General features: G+C 42.1%; 1 protein-coding gene across 1 annotated transcript; it reads right to left on the reverse strand.

Annotated features, from left to right (window-relative positions):
• Positions 1 to 3850: 3850 nt before the first annotated feature.
• Positions 3851 to 17151, reverse strand: SMIM28 (small integral membrane protein 28). The gene is made up of 2 exons (XM_033936174.1): positions 17040 to 17151; positions 3851 to 4613 (listed from the first exon to the last, which is right to left on the reverse strand). Exons 1-2 carry the CDS (start codon positions 17148 to 17150, stop codon positions 4197 to 4199), a joined length of 528 nt encoding a protein of 175 aa, XP_033792065.1. The 5' UTR covers position 17151; the 3' UTR covers positions 3851 to 4196.
• Positions 17152 to 18672: the final 1521 nt, after the last annotated feature.

Here is an 18672-nt window from a genome sequence, read left to right on the forward strand (position 1 = left end):
GCCTTCACCACCTCTTCATACAATCATAACACATGCTTTAATCACAAGCTGGGAAACCCTTTTGAGCCATCTCTGGGCCCCAGAACACCTCCCCCCCCCCCCCATCAAAACAACTTCTACTTATCCATCACCTAAAGCACTACACAGTCTTTTATTCCTTGAAAGCTATCCAGAAGTTTTTACTTTTATTCTGGTCTCATGCTCTTACAGTTCTCATCACCCACCTGTCTGAGCCAGGATACCTCTTAATTTAGTTAGGAGATAAGGAGCCAATATGGTTGTTCAAGGTGAACAGACAGAACTTATCTAATTCAGGGGATGGGAGGCAGTGTTCTGCTGGCGAGGTAAGTAGTATAGGTATGAAGGATAGTAGAAAAATGATTTGGTTGAAGTGAAAATCTGAACCTCGGGCAGAAAATTCACGTATATGTAGTTGGACAAGGTTGGAAAAGAAATGAGTGTAAGGAGGTCACCAACAAATGTGCCTGCATCTCCCCTGCTTGTCTCCGGAAAAAGCAAAGTTGCTTACCTGTAACAGGGGTTCTCCGTAAACAACAGGGAAATGTAGCCACACTTAACCCTCTCACCTTCCCCTCTTAAGGTATCTCTTTTTCAGCTAGAGATAAAACTGAGTAAGAAGGGGAGGGGCCACTGAAGGCGGGAGTCCCTGCACATGCTCAGTAAACCAAAAGCTTACTATTGCTAGCACTGACACACAGGATCAGTCTAAGGACTTCACCAACAAGTGGAGCTGGATTCCTCTGCTGTCTATGGAGAACCTCTGTTACAGGTAAGCAACTTTGCGTTCACTTCCCAGTAACTTCTACAATAAACTCAGTTGCCTTTTCTATGTCCATTTTCCAGATATAGGGTTCTTCCCTTAAGCTTATCTCAGAATAAAGCCACAGCTTTGCCAAGTGAAAGTGACAGCTCTCTGACCACAGTCTAAACAAGGGTACAGCTCCATTTGACACTACATTGTCTTGGGCAGTCCTGTCTTGTTAAAGGACAGGGTAATTGCTTCTATATGGATGTACACACTTTTCTTTAAATGCTATTCTAGTTTTATCTTATTCCAGATTCTGTTGCTAAGCCTCAAACAGTTCCCATTTAAGGGTTTGGTTGCTGGAGATCCCAATTCTGATCTTTCTCTTTAATGTCCTCTGGCTAGCTTCCTCTCTGTAAATAGTCATGTGTTGTTGTTGTTGTTTTCAGACTGCCTAATTGCCTTTAATGAGCTTACTTTTTGGAATTACCAGTGTTTCCATAGACTTGCTCACTTTCATAGTTTTGCTACGTGCTCAATGTGCTTTGAATTAGAACAAGTCAAAATACTATAGTTTATGCACACATTATGTCATTCGTGTTTATCATGGTCTTAGCAGAATTGAGCATCACTTCTACTTGCTGACCCCAAGAGGTCATTTTATTGGGTTCAAAGAAAAAAAACTGAATCAAGCAAGCACGTTTGTGCGCTACAGTCCAGGAAGGAGCTTGAAAATGGCACACCAAGGAATTGCGGGAGCAACTGGACCACTGTTAGGCACAAGCAGGGTTTTCTTTTCAACCAGTATACACTGGTACCTTTTTACCTGCCTTCCAAAAATGTCCTATCTATCCCATTACATTTCTTACTCAAACTATTAAACCTTGTTTTCATTTTCCTCCCAGTGGTGCATCAGCTATTCTCAAACCTGTGACCTTCCAGGTAGAGCTGTTCTGGGCTACATAGCTGCATGGACTGTACGGGCTAAAAAAAGCCCCAGTTACTCGCTCCACAAACAGGTTGGCTCTGCATGAGTACCTGTATCTTTATTTCCCTAGCAAAAAAGCACTGAAAAGGAAAATACCCCTAAGATGGTGGTACGATAGATTGTGAGACCACCAGGACAGAGCGGGAGAAATGCTTGAGTACTTGAATATAAACTGCTTAGGATATAAGCGGTATATAAATACTAACAAAAAATAAAAAATGGGTTGAAGTCCTAAGGTCAAGAGCCTTAATGTGCATATTTGCTGAATTCTACCAAAATTGCTTTTTGCCTGGTTTGAGAGAAAAGAGACATGAGAAGTTCTAAAGCAGGGGTGTCCAACCTTTTGGCTTCACTGGGCCGCATTGGCCGAAAAAAATGTTTCTGGGGCTGTGCAAACGGTGCAGTAAGACACAGGAGGGAGCCGGCAAGACGGTAAAAACCCAGGGGCAGCAAAGGAAAACACTGCATCGCCCTCGACCGGGGCCACACAAAATACTTCACTGGGCCGCAGGTTGGACACCCCTGTTCTAAAGTGTTAGACGATTATTGATGATCTTGTGGGAACTGGTGTTCAAATTTCCAGGGAGAACTGTAATGTGTTTTGCTGATCATCTCAGATAAGAGAGTACCTTGATTATGGGGACTACTGCATCTGGTAAAAAAGTGCATTTATGGATCTCTGGTTTAAATGGAGATTAATTTTAACTCCTTTGAGTTTATGTGACTGGTTAAAGTGGAAATAAATAGCAAGGCAATGGCTACAAGAGTTTATTTAATCCAGCAACCAGTAGCAAAAATAGCAATACTTAACATAGCTGTGTTTCAGCATACAATTGCCTGCATCAGGGGTTACAGCACAACTGGTAAAAACTAGTCTATATACTTGTGTAGAAGGAATGCACCTGAGGGTCAATAGATGGTTTCTCTTTGTAGAATTAGTCTAGCAATGGATTACATAGTATAGCAGAAGCTCTTATAGACCAGCTGAATGTCACTACTGGAGTGCCCTATGGTGGAATGATCTGTTAAAACATACTGTAGCAGGAAATTATTTTTGTAACTCTTGTACTCTGGAGACAAGCAGGGAAGAGACAGGCACACTTGCTAGACTGATCCTGTGTGTCGGTGCTCTTCCCTAGCTACAGTAAGCTTTTGGCTTACTGGTTATGTGCAGGGACCCCTGCCTTTTGAGGCTTCTTCCCATGCCTTGCCAATTTTTTTCTAGTTGTTCCTGACAAAAAAAAAGAATATCTATTTTATATTTTTTCTTAATATTTTAGAGACACTTGTACCCATTCTATTCCACTCAGGATTTTGTAGACTTCAATCATATCTTCCCTCAGCTGTCTTTTCCAAGCTGAAGAGCTCTAACCTTTTTAGTCTTTCCTCATACAAGAGGAGTTCCATCTACTTTATCATCTTGGTTGCTCTTCTTTGAACCTTTTCTAGTGCTGCTATATCTTTCTTGAGATAAGGAGACCAGAATTGAACGCAATACTCTAGGTGAGGTTGCATCATGGAGCGATACAGGGCATTATAACATTCTTAGTCTTGTTAACCATCCCTTTTTTAATAATTCCTAGCATCCTGTTTGATTTTATGGCCGCCGCTGCACATTGGGCGGAAGGTTTCATTGTATTGTCTACAATGAAACCCAGATCCTTTTCTTGGGCGCTAACACCCAAGGTAGACTCTAGCATCTGGTAACTGTGATTTGGGTTATTCTTCCCAATGTGCATCACTTTGCATTTCTCCACATTAAATTTTATCTGCATTTGGAAATACTTTTAAAAGCAATAGATGGAATTTTTTTTCCACTCAGAGCTCTGGAACGCTTTGCCAGAGGTTGAAGTTGTGGTTGTGGTAAGAACAAATAGCATAGCTGGTTTTAAGAAAGGTTTGAACAAGTTCCTGGAGGAAAAGTCCATAGTCTGTTATTGAGAAAGACATAGGGGAAGCCACTGCTTACCCTGGATCGGTAGCATGGAATATTGCTACTCCTTGGGTTTTGTCCAGGTACTAGTGACCTGGATTGGCCACTATGAGAATGGGCTACTGGGTTTGATGGACCATTGGTCTGATCCAGTAAGGCTATTTTTATGTTCTTACCCACAGCATTGCACAGATATGCAGCACTTCCTGGTCGACACCCCTCACCCCAATGTGAGCTCGGACATATGTATTGTCCACCACTGCTGGTGCTTTCTGGGGGGAAAAATGCTATGCAGTCAGTGGCATGGAACCAGACTGGTGTGAAGACCTATCTTTTAATCTTTCCTGAGTTATTTTTTACATGCCTTGTGTGGTGAGAAAAATGGACAGTGGAGAGAGCTATCAGCAGCAGCCCTTAAGAACCACCCATGATGCACTGCAGTTTGGTTCTGTCTAATTACTGAAGCCTCACAGGTTTTCAGGTTAACTTATGCCCAGTGAGAGCCAGGTTTACATTCTTGTGTCTGAATTGGATTTGCTCTGACAGTCACTTGGCTTATGCGAATTTTGTTCATAAGGAAGCCCTGGGTCCTGGGCTAGGCTAATGCAAGTTTCACTAGATGACCTTGTGGTGGCTTCTTCATAGGAGGGGGGCAAGCACAATGTAAGGAAGGAGGCCTCGGGGAGTAAGGTGGAATACTGGAAATGCTCACTGTTCCATGGCAATGCTGAGAAAAAATCCACCTCCCTTTCTGGCAAGTTCTCCTGCAGACCAATAGCAAAAATTTGCCCCTGTGGCACCTTGCGTTTACACCTGCGGTATAGGAAGAGAAGGAAAAATCCCAACAGGAGCAGGACAGCAGTGGGAAGGATGATGCACAGAAATGGTTCGATGTCATCTTTGGCGGAGCCGTTGTCATTTTTACTCTGCAAACAGAAACAAACAAAAAAGTCAGCCGACTCTGCTAAATAGGGCAGAATAGCATTCCTGATGGCACACGCTGGGCAAGGGGGCTTATGTGGGAGTATTGCCCTGAGTTCAGTGTGGTTTCAGCATAACACACAATGCACAATGTCCCAAAGCAATCAGGCTAGTTAAATACAAACACGTTTTTACTGATTAGCAGAAAGAAGTTAGGACCTCTCTGTTGCTGATTGGTAAGTTTCATCCTTATTTACATTAATTACTTGTGAACATCTATTTCCTATTGAGATACATCTGCCTTCCTCACTGTTTTTGGTTTTTGTTTGTTTTTATTTATTTATTTATTAAATTTTCTATACTGTTCTCCCAGGGGAGCTCAGAACGGTTTACATGCATTTATTCAGGTATTCAAGCATTTTTCCCTGTCTGTCCCGGTGGGCTCACAATCTATCTAATGTACCTGGGGCAATGGGGGGATTAAGTGACTTGCCCAGTGTCACAAGGAACAGCGTGGGACTGAACCCACAACCTCAGGGTGCTGAGGCTGTAGCTTTAACCACTGCGCCACACTCCCTCCCCCCCCCCCCCCACTCTAACTGCCTGTACTTGAGAGATTGCCGGTGGCTGCCCTGAAGCTTTCCCTATGCGCCGATCTGCCCTGTCGGAAATGGGAAGTTGCGGCAGAGGAAAACTTCGGGGCAGCTGCCAGCAGCTTGTGAGAACAGTTTCTGTTTTGGGGCCCCTCTGAAAAGGAACATTCTGGCTACTGAGATGCCAGGGCATGGAGGGAAGGAGGAAGGTATGCCAGACCAAGGGAAAATGAAGGATGTGGTGTCAGAACATGGATGGAGAGGGGGGAGATAAAAGGAAAGGAGAGAGATATCAGGGAAGGGAAGGAGACAGATGCCAGACCGTGGGATGGGAAGGAAAGGAGAAGAGAGAGATGCCAGAGTATAGGGGAGGGGATAGTGACAGAGAAAAATGGAGAGGTGACAGCTGAAATGAATCATGTACAAAGGCGAGAAGGGGCACAATATATACAGTTTATGGAAGGAGCATAGAAAGAAGGAAGATGCTATATGGAACGGGGAGAGGGCGGACAGTGGATGGCAGGGGCAGAGAGAGAGGGCAGACATGGAAGGGGGCTGATGCTGCATGGAAGACAGAGAGAGGACAGATGCTGGCTAGAAAGAAGTGAGTGAAGACAAGATGATTAAAGCAGAAACGACAAAACATAACATAACAGATTTCTATATCGCATAACCCTTAGTTCAATGCGGTTTACAAAAGATTATGCTATGTGTGAATACAGAGATAATGCAATACGCAAGAATTAGCTAGCTACAAATTTAGAAAAAAGAAAAGTTTTCAAAAGTTTTCTGTAATGTTTATAAGACATTGATCTGGTCAGTAATGGGCGGCATTCTTTATCTCCCTAGGGCCATGATAGATGCCTGAAATGTAGGCCAATCAACTGAAATTGAAGAAAATAGAAATTTGTTCAAACAAATAACAATTATACAAGCCAGAGAACAAATTGATATCAAGTCAGATTGAATTACCAGACCTCAAATACCCAAGGCACTACTAAACTGATTTTCGTGCCCTTACTTGGGTGGTAAATTCATCATTGGTCTTGGTAAAGTGACATGTGCTTTGAATATCTCTTTGAATATCTAGGTACTTAATTTAATTGTATTCAATAATTATAAAGTGCATTGAGTGCATAAGGTGCTTAAGAAAGGAAGGCACTTATCTTTTGTGCCCAACGGCTGCCCAACCATTTCACACTCGGTTTCATCAGGAGCTATGCCTCCTTCAATTCATGCACCAAAAATGATTTAAAGAAACTCTTAGTGAGCAAAAATCGCCAGCACCCACACAATCATCAGGGGGGATGCCCACTCCCTCCTGCTGGAATACCCAAAGCCCCCCCCCACCCCCCGAATGTCCCAACTCCACACCTGACACTTCTCACAACCCCTGACACTCCCTGAACGCTCCCCCGACACCCCCAAGATCCCCCTGAATGCCCCCTGTACCTTCATCTGATGGCTGGCAAGAGGGATGCCCACACCATCCTGCTGGCAGGCCCACCACTGCAAAATGGTGCACTTTCCCCTCTCCAGTGCATTCTGGAATGCACTAAGGAGGAGCCTAAGGCCCTGATTTGCTCATATGCCTAAGGCACCTCCATGGGGCCTTTGTTACAGGAAGACACAAGGGAAGGACAAGACCAATTGGGTCCTCTCTTATACACAAGTCAAGGAGAGGAGGAGATGGAGGGAGGACAAGCCCAGCACTGGCATCACCAGTCACGACCGTAAGCGAGGAGTGAGAAATTCCGGTAAACAGCTGATTTTATTGCTAACTGCGAGAACAAAGCTTTTTACTTCTGGGGTAGTAAAATGTTTTGTCCCCGCATCCATGGTGGTGCGTTGGCAGATTTCGCTGTTGCCACGGGTAAACTGCGATTTGCCACTGCTCCCTCTTCCCTTGTTATTCTCAATTCCTCACCCCCTGCTGCTTCTCTAAATTCCCCAGAGGGGTCACTGGCAGAGGCCGCAGTGAAAAATGGCTGTCTTTGGCTTTCAAAACTTTTCCTTCCTCAGCACCCTCCTCAAAGATATGCCCTTTAAAGTGTTTTCAATAGCTTCCTAAACAAAGGAAGAGGCTATCTGTGCCAATTCTAGAGAAAGATTGTTCCACAGAGTTGGACCAACTATAAAACATATTTGTAAGAATCTTTCTAGAGGAATTGAGGGAACATCCAGCAAATATTTTCCATGAGGCCTCAAAGTTCCTGTAATGATTTATTTATCTTAGTATTTATATACCACTTATAGTCTAAGTGGTTTACATTCAGGTACTCAAGCATATTTCCTTATCTGTGCCGGTGGGCTCACACTCTTCCTAATGTACCTGGGGAAATGGGAGAATAAGGGCTAGATTCACTAAGCCCACCGATCAAGTCCCAACCACTTAGCGACCCCTTTGCGACCCGGACCTAATTCACTAACCTGCCTTCAGATCTGATTCCAGTCTGCGCATGCAAATGAGGGGTAGGCCATCCAAAAGTAGGAAGGCAAAAGGGAACACCGATTGGGCTGGCCGATCCAAAAATAAGCGACTGCTGAGGAACAGTTGCTCACGGTCCTGCCGACTCTCCTGCTCCATGCCACCCTGAAATCCAAGCCCCGCAGCCCTGAAATACAAACTTCCCCCTGCTCTCTGCCGCCCCGACTGATCTCTGCTGCCCCGATCCTGGATCTTTACTGCCCTTCCCTGCAGTGCAAGCCCGTGGGTTTAAAGCGGGGCTGCACTACGGCGTGTTCCAGAACACGCTGCAGTTCAGCACCTCTTTAAACACATGGGCTCACACTGCAGGGAAGGCGGCAGAGAGCAGGAGAGGCAGGGCGGGTTAAAAAGGCCTAGGATTTACGTGTTCTAGCTGAGACTTATTTTCTGATTCCCTCCCGCCCCCCCATGTCCTGTAAAACACCACGATGCAGACAAGGGGGAGGAGGCAATAAACGCGGCCAAGTGCAGCGTGATTTCTTATTTGTCAAAGCAGTCGCCGGTCATTCACTTTTTTTTTTTTTTTTTTTTTTTTAATTTCCCTTGCCACTTGCAAATACATTCCCTGCTGCAGTTGACTCCAGTTCATAAGTGTCTTCCTTGCATGGAGAGAGCATGCACAGACCATCGACAGGCAAAGAGATGGTCTGCGCATGCGTCAGGATCGCTATCCAACAATCCGTGTCGTTGATAGGGGGTATTCCTCCGATCTTCCCCATTTGAATACAGGTCTGTTGTGAATCAGTTGGCCTGTGTCGGATCGGACACAGAGCGGAGTGAATTGGGAAGGTTAGTGAATCTAGCCCTAAGTGACTTACCCAGGTACATTAGGAAGGTTGAGATGGCTTGCTAGGTAATTTAGAGCCAATGAAACTTATGCTAGGGTATAATATGATGCGTTTTTCTATTTCCCCAATCATATGAACAGCACAGTTCTGGGCTACCTGCAAAACTCTTAAAGTTGTCTGAAGGAGACCACAAAAAGAGAACTGTAGAACAAGTCCAAATGTGGCAAAACAAAGCTTTGCATTACTTGGCAAAATGTATCCATGAATAATAGGCTTTTAATTTACATCACTAATATTTTTGAAAAAGTTTTAATACGGTAGCAGCAAAAATATGTTGCTTAAAAGACAAAGATGAATCGAAAGCCACTCCTAAACTTGTAACCAAATTCAAATTGAAATGGTTAAATCTTCTAAATTCAATTCTGAAGATGGATGACTTAAATCAAGGCAGCTAGAGAACTTGCATTTTTGACGCATTCAAGTACAAACAGAAGAGACATACATGCGCAGAACATTTTTATATAAAAGTGTCATCAACTGAAATCCCTCCTCAATCTTACCAGACACAGAAAAATACAATTGAAGGTCATCTACATACAACTTGTGACTAATATTTAGGTTAGCTAATAATTTATGTTCTAGAAACATAAACAGATTGAACAAAGTAGATAATTGATCTCAGATATCCAATCCGACTTGGCGTTTCCTAGAACTACTTGAAATTGAACTCATCCAAAAAAGATTATAACCAAAATAATACCTTACCTGATATATCAATATTGTGTGATTCACAGTATCAAAGTCATCTGCCTCATCTAATGATACTAGAAAGAACTTTTTGCCTCTATCAAAACCTAACCAAATCGCATCAAGCATACGAGATATTAACAGCATTCCGATATATGTTTATACCTGAAACCAAATTGAAATGTGTGAAATAAACTGTCATTCTTTACAAAGTTTGATAGTTGAAACAGAATGTATCTTCTCCATAGCTTTTGTGAAAAACATTAAATTAGAAACTGGGCGCTTTTTATTTATTTTTTTAAACAATTCTTTGACAGCTGCTCTCTCCAGTAGAGCAGGCAAATCTAAAAAGATCTGTTAATAAGCTTAACCATCTCTCTAAATCACAAGCAATCTGCCTAATGCGGGGTTTATAGTTAATTTTGAACAACTTCTCCCTGTCTGCAACTAAATTTATATCCAAGGAACTCAGAGTTCAAGTTCAATTTATTTAACAATACCGCAAATTTTCTTTTTTATTTATTTATTTATTTCTAATTTTACATTAAATTTCACAAGAATAAATCTTGCACCATTAAACACAGGGAGGAAAATCAATTCAAGGCATCAAAAATCAATCAATCATAATAATCCCTTTCTTAGACCACAATCTCATGTGAGTGGTCATATTATGTGAGAGATATAAAAGGAAACTTAATTAAATCACCGACTTAAAAAAGAAAGGCTTAATGTATCAAACAACTGCTTTACTTAAACACCCTTCTAAAGTCATTCCTTGATGATCTTTTTAACTTCTATAAATTCCTTCAGGTGATCTGGAGAAAAAGCTATACTTGACTCCTAGGTACCTGACCAAGCACTTGCAGGGGTATGCCAATAGGAATGTAGCACTTAATTTAATTGTTTCTTGGCACAAAGAAAGAAATTCTTTCCTCCTTTCTTGAGTAGTCTTTGCTAAATACCACAAATTTTCAAAAGAGAAATCTAACCCTCTCTTCTATGAAACTGCGCTAGCGGTTTGTAACGCGGTGAGCCACGCGCTGCTCCCGACGCTCATAGAGTTTTTATGAACATCAGGAGCAGCGCAGGCCATTCAGCGCGGCTCTCTGTGCTACAAACTGCTAACGCAGTTTAATAGAAAGGGGGTTAAGTGGCATACAATATACTAAATAAGAAGGAAGGAAGGAGAGAACATAAAGTGAGAAAAAACAAGGCACAAATGGGCAGTGGGAGGGAGAGAGGTTACATTGCATGAAAAGGGGAGCGAGAATACAATAGGGAGCTTGGTGAAGTAAGGTTCAATGGTCAATATTCTTAATGGAGAAGAGTAAATAGTGGGGTTCCCCAGGGGCCTCTGCCGAGACCGCTGCTTTTTAACATATTTAGTAATGATTTAGAGATGGGAATAAATAGTGATGACACACAGTTCTTCAAAGTAGTTAAATTGCAAGAGGACCTTGGGAGACTGAGCACCAAAAGAACAGATAACATTAAATGTAAGCAAATGCAAAGTGAAACTAGTGGAAAAGAGGAACCCAATCTATAGCTGCGTGATGCAGGGTTCTGTGCTAGAAGTCACCACCTAGGAAAAGAATCTAGGCGTAATAGTTACATTGAAATCCACAGCTCAGTGTGTGATTGATAGTTAGGAAGTATCAGGAAAGGAATGGGGAAAGAGAGGGAAGGAGGGAGAAGGAACACAAGGGAGAGGAGAGGAACAATAGATGCCAAGTCCATGGGAGGGATGGAAAGGAGATACTAGACCATGGAGGGGGAGGGAGAGATGCCAGGGCATGGGGGGGAGGGTAGGTCAACAGCGTTGAATCGCTATCTTTAGTGAATCTGGCCCTATGTCTTCCTTTCTTTCCCCCTTCTATTATTGTCTCTCCCCCCCCCTAGGACATTCCGGCCATTGCTTCTCCTCTTTCTTCTCCAAATGAGCAGCAGTAGCAAAACGGCATTCATTACTCTGGCTGGGCCACAACCTCTTTATGTGTGGCTGCCAGCTGTGCCCTGAAGCAGAAAAGTGTCATTAGAGGGGGTGGGACCAGCAGCCTTGTGTATAGTCAGTGGCCCCGTGAGAACGATGGTTGCTGTTTTGCCACTGCTGCTGTTCACTGGAGAGGCAGCAGCATTTGCAGGGGTGGCAGTGGAAGGGGGATGAGGGAATGCTGCCTTTGCTGTGTGGCAGTCTTGAACTGTTGGGCAGGACTCTTAAAAAAAAAAAAAAAATAGTACCTGGCTGTACAGCTTAGGGAACAGTGGGTGTAGGCCACCATATTTTGTATTGTTTGGTTCAGTCTGGACGCGCTTAGACAAAAGATCTTCCTCATCATTCGAGCATTTTTATTTTTGTTCGTTTGGACCCTTTGTTTTGAGACCCCTGATAAAAGCTATTATATTAGCCAAAACATGGATCATGTAGGGTCTTTTGGCTCTACTCATTTCTACCATCTAGAATGATAATGGCATAGATTTTTTGCTGTTTCATTCAACAGACCGATATTGTAACGTGTCAGCTAAAGTTAACTGTTACACCTGTTGAATTAAGTTACCATTTACTGCTGCTACACAGCTTAATAGCTGTATTTGGTTTTATTGACTGAATTATCTGTGAGAATAAACTTGGTTTATCCAGTCCATCAACTCCACTTCCTTGTTTATTTTTGTGGCTGTCTCCATTTGTTCAGTGGAGTATTGAGGTTTCCTTGGTTGTTGCTGCTTTTCACGCTTTTAAAACAGAGAATGGTGAAGTTTCTGGAATCCTGGGAATTACAGGACCGGAGGCAACATGAATTCACTAGAGGTAGGTTTTGTCAGACAAATCTGATCAATTTCTTTGACTGGGTGACCAGAGAATTGTACAGAGGGAGTGCTCAAGATGTGGTGTATTTAGATTTTAGCAAAGCCTTTGAGAGTGTACCACACAGATGTCTAATAAATAAACTGAGTGCCCTTGGGATGGGCCCCAAAGTGGCGGGCTGGGTCAGAAACTAGTTGAATGGAAGGTAACAGAGGGTAGTGGTCAATGGAGATCACTCTGAAGAAAGGGATGTTACCAGTAGTGTGCCACAAGGTTCTGTTCTTGGGCCTGTTCATTTTAACATTTTTATAAGCGATATTGCTGAAGGGCTGTCAGGTAAGAGTTGCCTCTTTACAGATGAAACCAAAATCTGCAATAAAGTAGACACCCCGGATGGTGTGAATAACATGAAGAAAGACCTAGCGAAACTTGAAGAATGGTCTGAAATTTAGCAGCTAAAATTTAATGCTAAGAAGTGCAAAGTCATGCATTTGGGCTGTAAAAACCAGAGGGAAATGTACAGTTTAGAGCAGTGCCCCACAAACTTTCTCGAGCCACGGCATACTAAACATAGTGGCCGTGGCTTGAGGCATCCGGAAATGCGTGAACATCGCCGTGATGTCATCATATCGATGTCTGCACATGCGCGAAGGCCTTCCAGATTGGCCCTGAGACGCCAGTGGGGGTTGCCATCAGGGAAGAAGGCTGGAGAGAAGGAGAGGCACTGGTGTCACAAAAGGCACATCCTATAGGCAGTCAGCCAGTGCCAGAACTTCTCTTCCACCCCAGTGTGCCACGGCATACCTGAAATCTTTGGCACACAGTTTGCAATACACTAGTTTAGGGGTGAAGAACTTATGTGCATGACAGAAGAGTGGGGCTTTGGTGTGATTGTATGCAATGATCTTAAGCTGGCCAAATAGGTTGAAAAGGTGACGGCGATAGCTAGAGTGCATAGGGAGAGGTATGGTTAGTAGGAAAAAGGAGGTATTAACTCCCCTGTATAAGACTTTGGTGAGACCTCATTTAGAATATTGTGTGTAATTCTGGAGATTGCACCTTCAAAAAGATATAAAATGGATGTAGTTGGTATAGAGTAATGGTCTCAAACTCGCAGCCCAGATGCCACATTTTGATACTTTTTTGAGGCCCTCGGTATGTTTATCATAATCACAAAAGTAAAACAAAATAGTTTCTTGATCATATGTCTCTTTAGCTATAAATGACAATATTATTATTAAGACTTAGCCAAAAGGAAAGATTTATACACTGTAAAGAGTTTTACCTCATGCAAAATTATAATTTCTTTAATAAGACATTAACTATTTTTTCTGCGGCCCTCCAAGTGCTTACAAATCCAAAATGTGGCCCTGCAAAGGGTTTGAGTTGGGACCACTAGTCTAGAGGAAGGCTACTAAAATGGTGAGTGGTCTTCGTCATAAGGCATATGGGGACAGACTTAAAGATCTCACTATGTATACTTTGGAGGAAAGGTGGAAGAGGGGAGATATGATAGAGATGTTTAAATACCTATGTGGCGTAAATGCACATGAGTCACTCTGGAATGAGAGGGCATAGGATGAAATTAAGAGGTGATAGGCCCTGGAGTAATCTAAGAAAATACCTTTTTACAGAAAGGGTGGTAGATGCATGGAATAGTCTCCCGGAAGAGGTGGTGGAGAGACTGTGTCGGAATTCAAATAGGCCTGGGATAGGCACGTGGGATCTCTTAAAGAGAGAAAGAGATAATGGTTACTGCGGATGGGCAGACTGGCTGGGCCATTTGGCCTTTATCTGCCATCATGTTTCTATGTTTCATCATATTTTATACCCATGATTATTTGCATGGTAGAAATAAACAATGCAGATGCTTTGGTGTGCCAACATATCAAGCTATTACAATAATCCAAGCATGAGAAGATCAAGACTTGGACAATTGTCTTCAGAACTCCTTTGTCTTTTAAGGCACAATATGCCGAAACATGGATGGCAGGCTCTGCACATCTGTTTTTCCATCAAAGATTTAGCAACTGAAGCTCCTAAATCTTTAACCTCTGAGCAAACAGGTAAATGCCAACAGTTTATTAAACAGCACTTCTCTCTTATTAGCAACATCTTTTCCTAGCTATAAAATCTCAATTTTGTTTATAATAACATCCAAAGCTTTGTCTGCTGAGGGTTGCCATCTGGATTCAGGTTTGCCTGACTAGTTGATCCAGTCCTGGGTTTATCTTACTGTTTTCCTGTTGCATTCCCGCCTAAGGCAGTGTTTCCCAAGCCCTTCCTGAAATACCTCTTAATCAGTCTGGTTTTGAGCATATCAATGAAGGTGCATAAAATAAGACTTGTAAGCACTGCCACCTCTGCATGTAAATCTATCTCATGCATATTGATTGTAGGCATACTGAAAGCCAGATTAGCTAGGGCAGTGTTTTTTTTCCAAATCAATCCTAGAGTATCCCCTTGCCAATCGGGCTTTTAGTACAATGAATATACATGAATGAAATTTGTATATAATGGAGATAGTGTATGTAAATCAATTTCATGCATATTCATTAGGGATATCCTGAAAACCTGACTGGCAAGGGAGTACTTCAGAACCAGCTTGGGAAACAGGGAGCTAAGGTGTATTCCAGAAAGGGCGCACACACACAAAAAAAAACAGAAGCAGACTGCAAGTAAGCCCAGGACTGGATCAATAGCTTGGCAAATCTGAAGCCAGTTGGCAATTCTACGCCTGCTTCTTCCTCCTCCCTTTGAATTCCCAGGACTTTTTTTTTATGCCAAAGTATTATGGTTGCTTTGCAACCTGCTTGATCCTGTAGAACCTAAAGGTTAATAAGCAAGTTGATGTGATAATAATCTTTTTAGTGAAATAACATGATGCATGGCTAGGTAGCTTTCCAGAGCTTGATCCCTTCATCAGGTCATTGTTTTGTGTTATTTCTTAGGTTTTACTTTTGCTTGGAAAACTACAAGAACCTTTTTATTAAGGCAACAGCTGCTTTTTAAGATATGGATGGGGTGTATGAGGTGGAAGGGAGGAAATGGGATGGAGGGGAAATGAAAGTTTTGAAGGAGGGGTTGGGGGAGGGAGGAAGGGTGAGGGATTGGGGAGGGCTGGTGTTGGTAAGGGGTGAGAGGGAGGTGATGGGGAGTTTATGGTTTATTATATAAAATGGAGGAATGATAGAATTTTATAGAATACAGTGGTGCCTCACACAACGAACTTAATTGGTTCCAGGAGCAAGTTTGTTATGCGAAAAGTTCGTTATGTGAAACGCGTTTTCCCATAACAATACATGTTAAAAAAAATAATTCGTTCTGTAGCATAAAATATGCTAAGATGACATAAAAAAAGATAAATTTTTTGTTATTATTTTTATTTAGATACATCTAAAAACATAATTGTTTTTTAAAACTACACACATTTTTTAAATTTAAAGACAGACTAAGTAGAGTCTAATTTTACAGTGAGAGAGGGCAGAGTCTCAGCGGCAAAAACTGGGACTTAACTGTTCATTTTTTTTTTCTAGCATCGGGGAAGCGGCGAGAGTAGCTCCGCCCCCCAACGCATCAGCAGTAGGCGCCGGGCCCCTGCGAGCCGACGGTCCGCCACTGCACAGGGAGCCAGGCGGAGAGAGGGCAGTTAAGCGCAGTGCCTGCGCGGAAGGATGCAGCTCGGGCGACTTCGTTGTGTGAAACGAAGTTCGTTGTAGGAAGCAAGACATGAAGTTCGTTGTGCGCAGCGTTCGCTGTGCGAGGCGTTCGTTATGCGAGGCACCACTGTATATGTATTTGAATTTTAACATTGAAAAATCATTTGTAAAGAATATCTTTCTATATAATATATGTATTTTTGCTTTATTCTTTCAATAAAATGTTTGAACATAAGATATTAAGGGGTCCTTTTATTAAGGTGTGCTGATTTAGCGTGCACTAACGATTAGCGCATGCTACATGCAAAGGCATCCATTATATTCTATGGGCGCCTTGGCATTTAGTGCGCACTAATCTTTAGTGCGTGCTAAATCAGTTAGCGCACCTTATTAAGAGGACCCCTAAACATGGACACCATTATAGATGTAGAATGAAAATGATCTTAGGTTCCGTCTTCATAATTTAATTAATCTTAACCAGAAATCAAAATTTTATATTGTTTCAGGTCAGTGCTGCTGCTGAGTTAGATAACAAATAATTCATACATCCCCTTGCACTTTTGTAGGTCGTTGATATTTTTTAAATATTTTTTTTTAACTGTACTTTTTCACAGCTAATAAATAGTGTATTAAGATTTTGAGTCAAAGAATACATTTAAAGACATATTTATGATCCCATATTTTGTATATATATATGGGATAGGTCACCCAAAATTGTTCTGGTGAAGATGCAACAAACTTTTTATACCCTGTTTGCTGTCCTCTCTTGGAGATGTTTTTTTGTCAAAGTGCGTAGCTGAGACAATTACTGAAAAGGAAGACTATTTCTTTCCTCTTTGCTAGGCTAACAAGAATTCATTGTCTTTTACGGTTCATTTTGGTCGCCTTGAAAAGAAACCCCCAGCGCAGCAGCAAGAAAACTGAGTTTACTTGAAACAGACATTATATTCCACCTGAATATCTCTAATCTATTGGAAGATTTTGAACTCCTGCTGGTGTGTATATTGGTTAAAACAGCATGGAAACCATATTTACCTGATGCTCTTGTCACGCTGCCCAGAGGTAAAAAGGGTAAAGTTCTCTCACCAAATTTATTATTTGGCATTTCTGCCTCTAAGAGAACAAAGCCTTATAGATAAAGTAGTCTTGTGGCCGTATTAGTTTATTTGAATGCATATAAATCAAACTTAATACAAAACAAAAAATATGAAACCCTTTTATCTGGGACTAAAAACGGTTCTTAAAAAAGTATCACCTTTTTGATTTCCCTTTAATTCAATGCAAAACTAACATGGGTCCAGTAGATATGTCAAGCCAAGCAGGTAAAAAGGCAGAAAAAAAATTGATACCAACCTCCAGTTGTGCTTCCAGAGGTGGCAGGCCTGGCTCACTGGTCAACCAGTCATAGCTGCCTCTGCCAGCATGCCCAAATTTCTTCCAGCTATTGTCTAACAGCCACCTCATGCTTCCCTTAAACCGGCACTCTTGTCTCAGCCTTGCTCCCCCCAGCTCTGGTCTCAGCGCCCCACCTCTCCTCAGTCCCAGTCCCAGCCCTCGCTGGTTATCAACTGCCAGCAAAAAAAAAAAAAAAAGGTTGCTCTTTCAGGTTGATTCTGGTTTTGCTCCAGTGGTCTGCATTAAAGAACAAGCTAGGATCAGGTTTCAGGGATGGGGGAGATAGGCCGGTCCTAGAATTCTCCCCATTAGGATTATTAAAAGGCAGACTGCGTGAGGTCTAAGTTCTGTTCATCGCTTTGGGATTGTTTAAAAGGAAAGTTGCATAAGGTCCCCCGATGGTGCTCTCCCTACTAGGATTATTAAAAAGGAATTTTGCACGGAGGTCCTGATCCTGTTCAGATAAATGTATTTTGTAAATGTAGCGATCTTACCACAATGACTTTTGAAAGTGCACCCAAGTTTCTTGAAGCAAGGGAATAAGGAGGGAGAAGAGGGAAAGGAAAGAAATTCTTTGCCTCTGTCTGCCCGATCCTATTGTAAACATCAACAGAGGCAAGCGTGCACAGGCTGAATGCTTTGAATAATTTAGATGCATTAGATGTTAATAATAAATTTGCAGAAAGCACTTAGTCTGAAAGAAGCTGTAGTCATCACAAAAGATATGATTATACACACACACACACACGGGCAGAATGGAAAATCAGTATCCACTACTTTGCTGGAGGTTATATTTAGGGAAATGTTAGCTCACATGAGGCGGACAATTGTCTTTTCTGCCTGGCTTATTTTGTCCTGATGTGAAACAGGTTTCTAGTTAGGAAAAAGGAATAAAAGTTAAATGAGACTTTTAAGAATGGGTTTTGGTAGCAGCAAGATGTGGTTGGGCGTGGGAAAGTTGGCGAAATAAATTGGATTGTGTTATGAGAATGGAAAAACTGACACACAAGAAATGGGTGGTGCAATTCTGAGGCACAGCAATGGGGGTGTTAATTGGATTATTATATATTTGCTTTGAAAATGAGCTACTTGGTGACCTACCAATGCAATGGGAATCTTCAGACCTACCACTGTGAGCATATCTGTGAATCTAAAAGGCAAAACAAAGCAGGATTCAACTAGTTTGCAGTGAAAAGTTGAACAGCATTACAAGAGCTCATATTATCGAGCCTTTCGAATCAAACGCTATTGTCCAACATTATATGGTTCTTCCTATGTGAGGCCACAAACAATTTGGACCCCTGAGGAAGAAGTGTTTTTCGAAACACAGACCATGTCGGGTCCAGTTTACTCATTTGAGAGAACCATTTTTGTTAGCAATCAACATTTTATTGACCCCAATAAGTTCCTGTGTTTTGTATACAGCGAGGAACTGAAGGAAGAGAAAGGGTTTGCAAGGGGGAGAGATTGGGGGAGGGGGGTGAGATGGACAGGGAAAAGAATGGAGGTTGAAGGAATAATGGCAGAGAGAGATACGTATGACCTATAAAAATCTCACCAAATGTGTATGTTCTCAAAATGTATTGGGGTG

This window comes from Geotrypetes seraphini, chromosome 3, assembly GCF_902459505.1.
Source record: "Geotrypetes seraphini chromosome 3, aGeoSer1.1, whole genome shotgun sequence".
Classification (NCBI taxonomy): Eukaryota; Metazoa; Chordata; class Amphibia; order Gymnophiona; family Dermophiidae; genus Geotrypetes; species Geotrypetes seraphini.

Excerpts from the sequence above, each read along its gene's own strand:
- SMIM28 (XM_033936174.1), bottom strand. The coding sequence starts at position 17,150 with ATGAGGTGGCTGTTAGACAATAGCTGGAAGAAATTTGGGCATGCTGGC. Across the intron at positions 4,614-17,039 it reads CTCTGGAAGCACAACTGGAG|AGTAAAAATGACAACGGCTC; the intron begins GTTGGTATCAAT and ends TTCTGTTTGCAG.